Here is a 12,454-nt window from a genome sequence, read left to right on the forward strand (position 1 = left end):
TTTCTTTGCCAATTCCATGTTTCACTTCCGTACATCAGGGCAGGTACCAACACTCCATTGTGGACTGCTGGCTTCGCTTCTTGTGGATGCTGGGTGGAGGGTCTTTTTTAAGGAAAAGAAGGAGAGGAATTTCTGGGAAGGGAAAAGTGTTTGTGGGGTGGGTAGGAATATAAAGATCAGTGTGTCCAGGAGTGACGAACGTTTTAATATATTACTCCCGCTGCGGCGTAAGGCAATGGGTCAAAATAGAGGTCAAAGGGTCTCCCCAAATGAGCCAGCATCAAACCAGATTTTAGGCAGACGCAACCTGAACATAACTCACTCGTTGACGCGGACGTAATTGGAGCAATCCGGTCCGGGCGCCGAATTGTCAAGGCCCCATAGCGCTGATAATGCCTTCCACACGGCCCTTGAGATTATTTTTTACAAAAACGGCGCTACACTCAAGTTAAATCATCCTAATATTATTGATTACAGTAATAATTTACCTAGGCGTCTATTGATTTTGACAAGGGGCGTCAAAATTTTACTTTCACCAGGCGGCGTTGGCTCAGGGCCGGTCCTGCCCGAGCACCCCTGTTAAATCACCAAACGTAGCGAACGACTTGGGAGAAAGGATCGATAAATTTATAGAAAAATCTTTTCAATAGCTGCGTCATTCAGCCATAATTTATCTCTCATATTCTATCGTTTTATGTATCATTTGAGTTTGTAGTGGTAGAAAGTTAAATGTACGAGGACCAATGAAACTGCTATGTGTCTGCATTAATTTAGTATTTGTTTGGGGGGTGTGAAATATATTATTTGTTCTTTTGCTCATTCTGTTTTCATTTATTTTGAAATTATTTTTGTTTTTAAATAAATATTTTATAGTTTGTAATATAAATAATTTACGAATGTTAAATAATTTAGATTCTTTGTACAATAGGTCGGTCGAGAATGTTTTATTTTTGTAATATATGACTTTAATTATGTGTTTTTTAATTATTTGTAAAGGCTTAATAAATGTATCAGGTGCACCACCCCATCCTATTATGCCATAAGTGTTTGCAGATTGCACCAGGGAAAACATTAATTTTCTTGGTTCATTCGTAAGCAAATAAATTATTTTTTTAAAAGAGAGTCAAATATACTAGTTCAATTCTGATCCACTGTAGTATTCTACTATATTATCAATTTCAGTCTAGAGTGCTTGGAAATTTTTAAGTGTTTTGTTTGGAATTTCCCGCTCTATTTCAAAAAATGATATCCCGAATTTCAATACGGAGACATATAAACTGCTTATAGTGCTAGACAGCTAATGAATACACATACATTTGATCGTTTTTCCCATATTTTTAGGATTCATGAAAAAATATTAAAAAATCGTTAAATTTGTAAAGCGTAAATTCTGCGTATTATTTACTTTAAAATTGCCGTTTATGGTACGTACTTGGAACAATGTTAAATATTATGACTTATGTACGTTGTCTTTGCCCTTGTTGGTAAGCACTGCTATAAATTTAAATTCTAACGTGATATTTTTTAAAAAGTAAACACTTGATCAATGAATTGTAAGAAAACATGTTTCTATAATTTCGGTTCATTGAATGTCAATAACAAATTAATAGATGGGAGACATCTTTTATTAAAGTGTGAAACTACTGAGGTATCTTTATAATTAATCGTAGATTCCGATCTTATGAAATAATTCCAATAAATGTTTCAAAATATCTCTTCAAACTGCCCACATTTTGCAAATTGTCCAAAATGTGGGCAAATAAGCTCCAGTGGTTATGAAGAGAATACACAGCCTGGGCAATGAACTAATAGATGTCGCTGCTATTTTCGATTTAAATTTAGAAACATTCAAAGCCAAATTAGTTCAGCACTTATTAGAAAATGTAAATAACATGTAATCATAATATATGTTTCTTTAAATTTAGTCCGATAATAACTATTGTATTTTATTCTTTATGTTTTTCACAGTTGTTTTCAATTTAGTTTTTAATCGTTATGTAAAAGTCCAATAGAGCGTTACTAAAATGTTGCCTGTGCATTGTGCAATGAAGGAGAACTTAGCTAGTAGAGAATTGATAGTTAAATGAAAAAGGAAACTGGGTGCCATTTTTTATTGGAAATAAGAAGGTGATTCACATTAATAATTGAAAATGTTTTTGGGAATATAATTTCACTCGTAAATGTAAATATACGGATTAGTTTCAACCAGCAAGATGTCCTTCTCCAACTCCCGCAGCTGACCTTCCAGTTTCTTCTTCTTGAGGACTTTTGGGATGGTATCTGTCAGCATCGGCAACAACAGGAACCCCTTTTGCATTTTAGCCCAGTTCTCTTTCAGACCCTGTGGGAGAAAATTAATGCAAAATAATCAAGCAATAGTGAGACGTTTATCTTGGAGTTAGAATAGTGAGGCGTTTGACTTGGAGTCAGAATAGAAGGACGTTTGGCTTGGAGTCAGAATAGTGAGACGTTTATCTTGGAGTTAGAATAGTGAGGCGTTTGACTTGGAGTCAGAATAGAAGGACGTTTGGCTTGGAGTCAGAATAGTGAGACGTTTATCTTGGAGTTAGAATAGTGAGGCGTTTGACTTGGAGTCAGAATAGTGAGACGTTTGGCTTGGAGTCAAAATAGTGAGACGTTTGGCTTGGAGTCAGAATGAATAGTCACAATTTTTGCATGTATTATTATGTTTTTTTTATTTTTTTTATTTTTTATTTATTTATTCTTTAATATATTTGTTATACAATGGTATGGTATATTGTCCTCCACGCTAGGAGTTCACCTGTGTTGAGGAGGACTTTTTCAATTTTAAGGTTATATAATTCTAAAACAATACAGTGGAGTTGGTTATACAGAGAATAATTAAAAATTAAAATATAAAATCGATTTTCCATAGTTATAACAGCAGTTTTTCCATAGTTATTCCAAAAAAGTGAAAATATAAAAAAAATAAATATTAAAAGGATTGTAGCCAGTTCCATATGTGTTTTATGTGGTCAATACAAGTTTGTGTGGGTAATAGGTTATTTTGTTTAAAGTTGACTCTTGTGTGTTCATTTATGGTGCTAAAGAGTCCATGGAACAACTAAAGGTTTAAGTAATCGTCACTTTGTGGATGTTTTTTTATTTTCTAAAATGTTTATATTCATATCTCCTATTAAGCAGATATTTTTTGTTTTTTCATTTTGATAAGTTGACTGTCTAGGGACCTCAGAAAGGGAAATATGTTTTTTATAGAAGGTGATCGATACATAGCTAAAATACATATGTCATTATTTATGATTATTTCAAAGCCGTTTGCGTCTGTGATATCAATCTCCGTTATAGCTGAATGTAGATGTTTTTGCAGTAAATTACAATACCGTCATTTTGTTTTTTAATATTTTTTGAGTGAGTGACCGTATAATTAGGTAATTGTATTGGTGTGAAGAATTATATCTAGCCAACATTCTGTGAGGATTATCACGTCAAATTCTGTCTCCAATTGTTGAAGTACGATTAGTGAAATTGTCAAATTTTTTGAGATACTGCGTATGTTTTGGTGTAATATTTTTAATTGTTTAGCCATGGTAAGATTAAAATTATCGGATGGAAGTGTACGATTTTGGGATAGAAATTTAGATCATCTTTATTATATCGTCGGAGTGTTTAATATAAATTATTTTATCTTTTTCGGCTTTCCTCGCCATAACCTTTCCATCTTTGGTCCACACAAATGCATATCCCTTTGTGATGGCTTGTTGTTTTGTTTTCCATAGTAGTTCCTTTAGATATGGTGACAGGATTTCACTGATGTAGATTTTTGAGTTTAGCCCTGGGGATGTTTTGTATTTGACTTCTCTTTTCTTAGAGAGCAAAAGCTCACGTAATTTAGGATTATTGAATCTAATTTTGATTTTCGGATGGTCCCTTTGTTTTGTTGACGTTGACGCTGCAGACGGTCCCCCTGGCTGAGCCTTGGCAGTAGTTGGATGTAGTCTGACGGCCTGTAGAATGTCTTCCGGAAGGATCTGAATGTCCGCTGTTTCGGCTATTGACCTTACTATTTCAAGTATAGATTCATCCGCTTTAAGAGGTACTCCGGATATTTCTAACGAGTCTGCCAGCATTTTATGGTCGCTTTCGGCAGCCCGTATTTCCAGATTCTTTAGTAGAATACTTTTTTCGTTTAATGTTTTTTTTAATGTTTCGATATCTGTCATCATTGTTTTTTCCGAGAGAATGGATTGGTCTATTTTTCCTATTAACTCATCATATTTATTACAAAGAAAGTCTATGGTTTTTTGTCTTTCTGCTGCTTCAAGGTTCATTTTTTTGAAGAGTTCGTTTTTTAATTCATCTATTTTTGTGTCTATGTGCGACAATAGTCGATGTGTTAGGTCTTCGAGTAATTCGGCTGTATGAGGAGTAGGAGATGCACTGGTGTTTTTACGTGATTTCGACATTTTTAAATTTGTGTTTATGATTTGGTCGATAGATGTCACTTTAATTAAGTTAAATTTAGTTCTATTGCCTTCAGTTCCAATTATTTAAGTAGTCACTGTAATCTATTTTCAAGTAGTTTAGGTTATTAAGCTAATTTATTATTTGTGTAGAGCAAGTAACAGAAAAAAAAAAAACTTTTTGAAACGGTAGGATTCGAACTCACTTCGTTCAGATATCTCTCCTGTCTAGACTGCCGCTTTCGTGACTGTTCACGCCACTGCGCTATTGGTCGCTTATGACGTAGTGTGAAATAGGTGCAATATGAAATTTCTTGGTAGAGAACTTTTATGAAATTAGCTGATGGATTTTTTCGACAATAATCACTGTCACTTTGTAGAGATTGATCACTTGGAATCACTCGAAATCACTTAATGAAATCACTTAGGGTTCACAGTCCGTACAATTTAACTGTAATTTATCTTCATGTAAACGTTTACTGATATCTTGTTTGTTTTTTTGAATTATACGCTAAATTCGGATAATTTTTGTGGAGCAATATTTTTGCGTGCGCTCTATGTGACGGTTGGTAAGTTGGTTAGGTATATAATATTATTAATATATTTCCATCCACATAGCTTCCCCAAAGATGACATAGGTCCTGCGGGTAATTATATTTAAGACTGTGGAGTTAGGATGAAGGCATTTTGCAACTTATTTCTAAATTAAATACCGTTCTTGAAAGCAGATGAAAGACTCTTGAAAGATTTTAGAAATTTTATTTTAAAAGTATAAAATTTTTGAACGCAAACAAAGTTGAAGCTTTTGTCGCTTACCGAATTTTTTAATTTTTTTTTATATTCTTAAATATATTAGTATTACAAAGGTATTGTATTTTGTCCTCCATTTATTTTGAAGTGTAAACTGAACTACTTTAAACAAAACTAAAAGTCACATTTAATTAGACAAAGATATTATTAAAAATATAGTGATTTTTCTTTGTTTTATAAATAAATATTTTTTGAAAAATTCTTAATCCTTGTCAAATATATTCCAAATGCTTGTTGTTTTATAGAATTATTTTTAATTTTTCTGGCGCGTTTACGGTATTTTTTTTTAAAGCAAACTTAAAGCGCTGTATTCTCTCTTTCCAACACTGTTTACTTCACATTGCTCCTGATACAAAATGAGATAGCATAGTTTTTATGATTCCTACCGTGTCAGGGAGATATATCTATGTATATATTACAGGCTGGGAGATATATCTTCTAAAAAAGACTCTACGGCTCTTTGTTGCTTGTGAAGAATTTCCCACAAAATTTTCCAAGAGGTAAATAATATATATTTTTCATTTAATATAGATAAGTGGGTACAGTGATGTTATATATATATATATATATATATATATACATATGGCTACAAAATATTTATATAATCGCAATCTCACCGAAGAAGAAGCTGGTTCTTGTGCTTGGTGATAAATAATAATTCTTTCCACAGCGCGGGGAAATAAGTAACACATTCCATTCATTACATGTACGCATTGAGGCAGATAAATCAGAATGGCAACGCAGATAAGACAGGATAACCCATTGTTTATTGTTTGTCCACTCGAAAATTTGACATATTATCTGTTTAATATCATGCCTCAAAATATTAATATGGAAACATATGAACTGATTACTGCGGTTTAAAGCCAGTGATTCCACCGTCTTTCGACCAAATTTCGAAGTATATCCCATATTTTTAGCTTCTATAAATTTAGCCCATTATGACAAGCGATCGCTCAAAACGATTTTATAAACTTGCAAAAAAACGCTTGAAATTGGTTTTTATTACTATACATTGTATAATTTCTTACTTCAGAATTTTTAACCTCACTAGGACAAGCCCGTGTTGAGGTTAATAATTTTATGCACGTGGATTCACCTTCCGAAAAAGTTATTATTATTACACACAGATGATACTTTTTTAAATATTTTACCTACATATTATACGGATTTCTTCAGAGTTGATTTAACAATTTTAAAGCTTGACAGAAAACAACTGAACTCAGTGTATAATTCTAAGGTAGTCAGTCATTGAGCACGAATATGATTTGTGCGATACGATCATTTAACTTCTTCTCTTACATAAAGCTACATTACATAATGCCGCGAGTTTTTTTCTGCTAGGCCCTGCATGCGGCTTTTTTATTCAGTTATTTTTATTTATTTATTTAGACGCCGTAAAAGGCTTTTACAATATACATGATTTATGTTTACAGTGGTTCACAGGAGCGAAACAGTATTATGTTAAACAGAATAATTACTGAGAAATTATGTTGAAAATTAAACAAAAATAACATCTGGTATACATTGGTACATTAGCATTTTTATTTTCAATCCGTACAGTAGTTTAGTATTGGGGTTATTGTTACCTTCAATATTGAATTTGGTTGAATTTGCTGAGAACTAAGAGTTAGCTCTAATGAATCAGGGCTGTCAGTAAGACATCTCATAACAATTTTGGGAAAAATTATAGTTTTAATTAAGTATATAAAATTATTAGATAACACTCTTCTGTCTGATATCTGATGTAAGTGCATTGTTTAGGTTCTGTGATAACTTATGAATAGAATGGTATTATGCCTACTAACATTGATAATTTTTGATGGGTTTCGCCCAATTTGTTAAAGTTCCCTGATAGTAGTGTTTTTCCCCTTTGTGTGTGCAACGAAAATTATTAGAATGTGTGCAAAAATTTACTCGTCACATGGGTACCTATTCATTTTTATTTACTAATACAAAAAAAATTGTGAATGCCTATGTACGTTGAATAACTTCGTTAATTTGAAAATCACTGGACGAATGAAAACTAATTTTTACTAAGTCCGTTATCCCACGGGTCGGTAAATAATCGACATAAACCGAGTGCTGCAAGATAGTCCTGGGCCGATCGTAAATGACCCGCTCATTGAAACCCGCTCACGAGCTTCCAAAAATGGTTAATTTTTTGTCAGCACCCGGGTCTCGCGACCCACTTTCGCGACCCACTCTCGCGAGCTACTCTCACGACCTACTCTCACAACCCGGTTGCCGAGCGCCGTAATGGCTAGGCGAGTGCACATAGCTTGTCAGCACACGGGACTCAAACCACTCTCATGATCTACTCTCGTGACCTACTCTCAAGACCTGGTTGCCGGGTGTCTAAGTAGCGAGGCGAGAGCACATAGATAGCACATAGATAGCACATAGATAGCACATAGATGGCACTTGGATCTCAAGACCTACTCTTGCGACCTACCGTCGCGATCTACTCTCGCGACCGGATGCCTGGTACAGATGTAGCGAGTCGAGAAACGTTTTTAAATCATAATATATAATTAAAATAACTTAATTCTTACTTTTATATGATGGTTGCGATAGTTTTGTACCTACGTAGTATTAATTTGATTCATAAGAAGTTGAGTAGCCTAAAAATGTTTTCCAATTCCAAATCTAATTTCCTGAAAAGCCTAACAACCACAGACAAATCTCAGTGTACGAAAAGGGGTCCTTGATGACAAACGCACCGCAAACCAACAAATATCCCACTCACGCACCGTCGGTGAACTAGCCGTATTTGTAAAACCCGCAATCATATCGCGCATCCAGTCAATCTATATCCATATGCTTTTTGAAAGACAGTTATATTTATTTGTAAGCATTCCAACCAAGAAGAGGCATTCAGAAACAAGAAGCTGATAAAGGTAAGTCTGTGGCATTTATATTTATTTGTAAGAATTCCAACCAAGAAGAGGCATTCAGAAACATGAAGCTGATAAAGGTAAGTCTGTGGCATTTTCCACACCCTAAACCCGAATAAAGAGTGGGTTTCCGCGACTCGCTCATGACGCTAGTGGGTCGCGAGCGACTCGGGTCGTGTAAAACGACCGATTGACCCATCATAACGATCAGCAGCGCATTTCAGTGTGGAACTTTTATAGTAGTGTCTTACAGCATTAGGTTTATGCCAATACATTTTTTGTTCATGGGCACAGGTCAAATTTTCGAATTTTATAAAACCCGAAAGGAACTAATTCCAAAAATGGCCGGTTCCTTGGATAAATAATATCGGGCGATCTAGTAGCATCAAACATACCGAAAAAAAACCCATGACAGGAATATCGTCGTACATGAAGTTGGGTACGTAAGTTAGATTTTTTCTTTTCAATATAAATTTTTGTCATTTAACATTTTCAATATTTGTTTAGTAAGACATTTATCTTTTTTGTTTTATTATTTGATGATTTTTCAAGTTTTGATCTTGGAAAACTTTATTAGCAAAAAAATCTTCTGGAAAAATTGGTCGGAAAATGTGTCGGAGTTTTTTTTAAAATTATTTATCTTTTTGATATTATGTGAAGTTTGGAAATTATCAATGTTAACAAATTATTATTTTTCTGAAAAAAATTCTTCCGGGAAAAACTGTAAATTGTGTAAAAATCTTTTAAAACTTAAATTCCAAGGGTTAGTAAATTCTGTTTAAAAACTTCAACGGTTCTTTTTAAAAATAACAGAGAGCACCACTTACATCTACAACAACCAAAAATGTTCACGTATTGAGATAATATAAGACAATTTGAAAGTGCAGACAGGAGCTGATGATGTCCAATGTCACGTGTTAGTCTGACAAACTTCTTCGGAGAGTCCCAGTTGCTCCCAACCTATTTATCTTAACCGTCTGGAGCCAGTGAGACTATAGCATCCTTAATTGCGGTAGGTTGTGAGGCTGAAGGTAGTGGCTAGGGGAAGGAAATGAAAAAATAAGGTGGGGAAGTACCTGACTATTCAGATCTGATCACCAAACACGGCTAAAGCCATTTCAAGCAACGTTTCAATTCTGAATGGAAGTCTTACACCAGGGCGATTCCACTCTAAGACTTATAACTAGCAACCAAGTTAAAAGGGAGCTCAATAAAAATACTTACATCAAGAAGAGCCTGCCTTTCCTCCGGACTGATTGGCTTGCAAAGCGGCTCTGCTGTTTCCAGGGCGTGTTTGAATTCCATCTCAGTTCTGAGAATTTCATTATTTTGCCTAACCAGATATTTGGGCATACTCCCAAACTTCTTGTGATGGACACATTTAAACTTAGTATCATAGGCATTGATCCTATGACCTCTGGGCGAATCAACCAACTTGGGTTCGGACGGTTTTTGCGGTTTCAAGTGAATGGCTTGTTTTATGTTCTTAACGCGAAAATTTATGTGGCTGTTGTCGATGGTTTTGAGTTCCACGTTATGTTTGGGAACGGGTGGTTTGGCTCCCGGCAGGAGGCATTCCTTCTTGGCTGGGATTCTCTCAGGGTGAATTCCACCGCCCTTCCTCAGAAAGCATTCAACTGGATCGAGAGGGACCTCGGGGTATCCCATTGTCGCGTGGGTCTTGGGGTGTTTCTGTCGCTTCAGATCCTTTTCTCTCTCGGAAACGTACCTTTTAATAAAAAAATAAAAACAACAGTAATTTACATTTATAAAGCGTTACAAGTACATGAACACTATACAAGACAACTTAATTATTTCTACACTAATACAGTTGGTAAGAAAAGCAAAAGCGACGAGGGTGTAAACATTCTCGTTCCCGAAGGCCTGAAAACGGAGAATCGAATAAGTAAATTTAAAGAAAAAACTGTTCAATCTTAAGATAAGATTAACGCCCTTGAGATGATTTTCTCGCTAAAACGGCGCTATACAAATCATCCAAATAGTATTATTATTATTACTATTTACTTTAGAGTGATTGTTAATATGAGATGTGTGTTAAATTATTATTTTCAAGTGTATGAATATTGAGGTAATTCTTTACCTACAACTACCGTTTTTTATAAGCATTGAAAAAACAAACATTTGATTCAACAATGACAATAAACAACAACTTTTTGCATTCACTTATTTTGAAAAATATTGATATTTATAAATATTAATATTGGTAAACTTGTCGAATTCGGCTGCATGCAAAAGCTCTTTAAAAGACAACACTTAAATATACAATGGAGACTACTATTTAAGTAAACATGCACAAAATAGGTTTATAGGTTGTTAATTTGAGTTATTTTTAAAAAATTTTACTTATTTCCTAACCTTCTAACAATGGAACTTTAATGAGTCATTTACCATTTCCCCCGACATAAATAGTTATTTATTGTAGTAATTAAGTTGAAACCAAGTGCTATTTATATGTTTTGCGTAGCGTGCAGCGGAACTCGACAAGTTTATCAACAGCTATGCTTGAAAAATGTATTATTTGTGGCCATATACACCTAAATATCGTATACATTCATAGTTTCCTATGAATGCAAAGTTTTAGTTTCTTGTGAATACAGAATGCTTACATGGGCGACTTGGGACGAGGAGGAGGGGGCTTGTAAAGAATGTCGTAAATTCTTTCATCGTGCTCAAAAACATTTATAATTGACATTTTATATTATAAAATTTAGACACTGAGAAGCAGAGCTATGTTGTGTTCAGCAGTTGTTTTATAACCTAGCAACCGTTTCCATAGTAACTGTAGTCATGGAGAACCTATAGAAAATGTAGATAGTATTATAACAGATTGTTTATTATTATTATATTTGAACCTACCTATACAATTTCATTATTTTTAACCGAAAATTAAGAATACGTATGTTTATTTTTAAACTATAATGACCCTGCCTTTGACACCAGTCTAGATTAATTCAAGTTTTGTTTTTTTTTGCATATCTATTTTAAAATATGTTATAATTGCCTTTATAAGTGCCATTATTTGACCGGTCGGTGGCCGAGTTGACATCGCGTTTGGGTGCCACCCAGACGTAGTGTGTTCAATTCCTCGGCTGGCTAAGTCCTCCATCACAACACAAGCAACATTTTCAGCTTACTGTGATGGTAGTAGGAGATTTTCAAATATTGTCAGGTTATTCGTAACCCGGGAATGTTTGTCTTTCTTTTTAAAAAAATTAATAAATTAAATTAATACATACATTGAATAGAGGGTATTTTCTTTAGTAATTGCAAAATAGGGTAAAATATCAGGTATCTGCCATAACGTTACAATATCTAACAAAATACTGTAAATTTAGCTATCTGGGGTTGATTTGAGATTTTCACGGCCAAAAGTATTATAGTGATTTGTTTTTGGGGTATTATGCCGTGTTGCACTACCTCCTTCGTTAGCCAACGTTTTGGACAGCATTGCAGTGTCCATCATCAGGGCATATTATGTGTAATTGCACATAATTACAAATCTGCCCTGATGGACACTGCAATGCTGTCCGAAACGTCGGCTAAGGAATGAGATGAGGAACGCAACACGGCATAATACCCCAAAAACAAATCACTATATCTGGGGTTAATCAATAATTCCAATATTTGTGAAAAACTCAGATATTTCAATGATTGGAACCTTTAAAAAAACCTTTATAAACTTTTGGAACTTTAGAATTGTTTCGAATTTCATCCAGGCTATCATGATTAGCTAGTAGGTAAGGGAGGAGGGTGCAAAAATACCGTGATGAATTAATTATCAGATGTTTCGGCGTTTAAACCATGGTTCTGAAGGCCATTTTCAAACCGTGTTCAGGCCACGTTTAGACGACTTATTTATAATATTTTCTTTTATTTTCAATTTTTATGGTGCAAATGATTTATTACCGGTAAAACCGATTTACTAAGAAAGTATTCGTGACAATAGATTCTCTATTATGTGGGATATATCTGTTTCCCCACATTCAAATACAAAGAAAAAAAACTGCAGAACTTAATACGAACATTATTAAATTTGATTTACTTTAAATATCTCAAAAAATTAAATAGAGTGCTGCGAATTAAACACAAAAACAATTAATAATTCATTTATCGGGTTTGTTTTGCACCCTCCTCCCTTACCGATTCGGTCCGATCACTCTAGCCTGGATGAAATTCGAAACATTCTAAAGTTAAGAGTGAATACTAAAATAATTCTAATATGCTACAAAAATTTGAGGAATGCTATTAAAATAACCCTATGAGTCATCGTTTGGGAATAACTAA

At 34.2% G+C, this 12,454-nt stretch overlaps 1 protein-coding gene across 1 annotated transcript; it reads right to left on the bottom strand.

The window, feature by feature from the left end:
* Nucleotides 1-2,132: 2,132 nt before the first annotated feature.
* LOC149409457 (enkurin) lies at nt 2,133-9,846 on the bottom strand. Its single transcript, XM_089649871.1, has 2 exons — nt 9,374-9,846; nt 2,133-2,341 (listed from the first exon to the last, which is right to left on the bottom strand). The coding sequence occupies exons 1-2, from the start codon at nt 9,815-9,817 to the stop codon at nt 2,171-2,173; spliced, it is 615 nt and encodes a 204-aa protein (XP_089505997.1). The 5' UTR covers nt 9,818-9,846; the 3' UTR covers nt 2,133-2,170.
* Nucleotides 9,847-12,454: the final 2,608 nt, after the last annotated feature.

Source organism: Hesperophylax consimilis, chromosome 31 (assembly GCF_061612785.1).
Source record: "Hesperophylax consimilis isolate HC1 chromosome 31, BYU_Hcon_1.0, whole genome shotgun sequence".
Lineage (NCBI taxonomy): Eukaryota > Metazoa > Arthropoda > Insecta > Trichoptera > Limnephilidae > Hesperophylax > Hesperophylax consimilis.

Coding starts and splice junctions, on each gene's coding strand:
- LOC149409457 (XM_089649871.1), bottom strand. CDS start 9,817: ATGGGATACCCCGAGGTCCCTCTCGATCCAGTTGAATGCTTTCTGAGG. Junction 2,342..9,373: donor AAAGGCAGGCTCTTCTTGAT/GTAAGTATTTTT, acceptor TTTCTCCCACAG/GGTCTGAAAGAGAACTGGGC.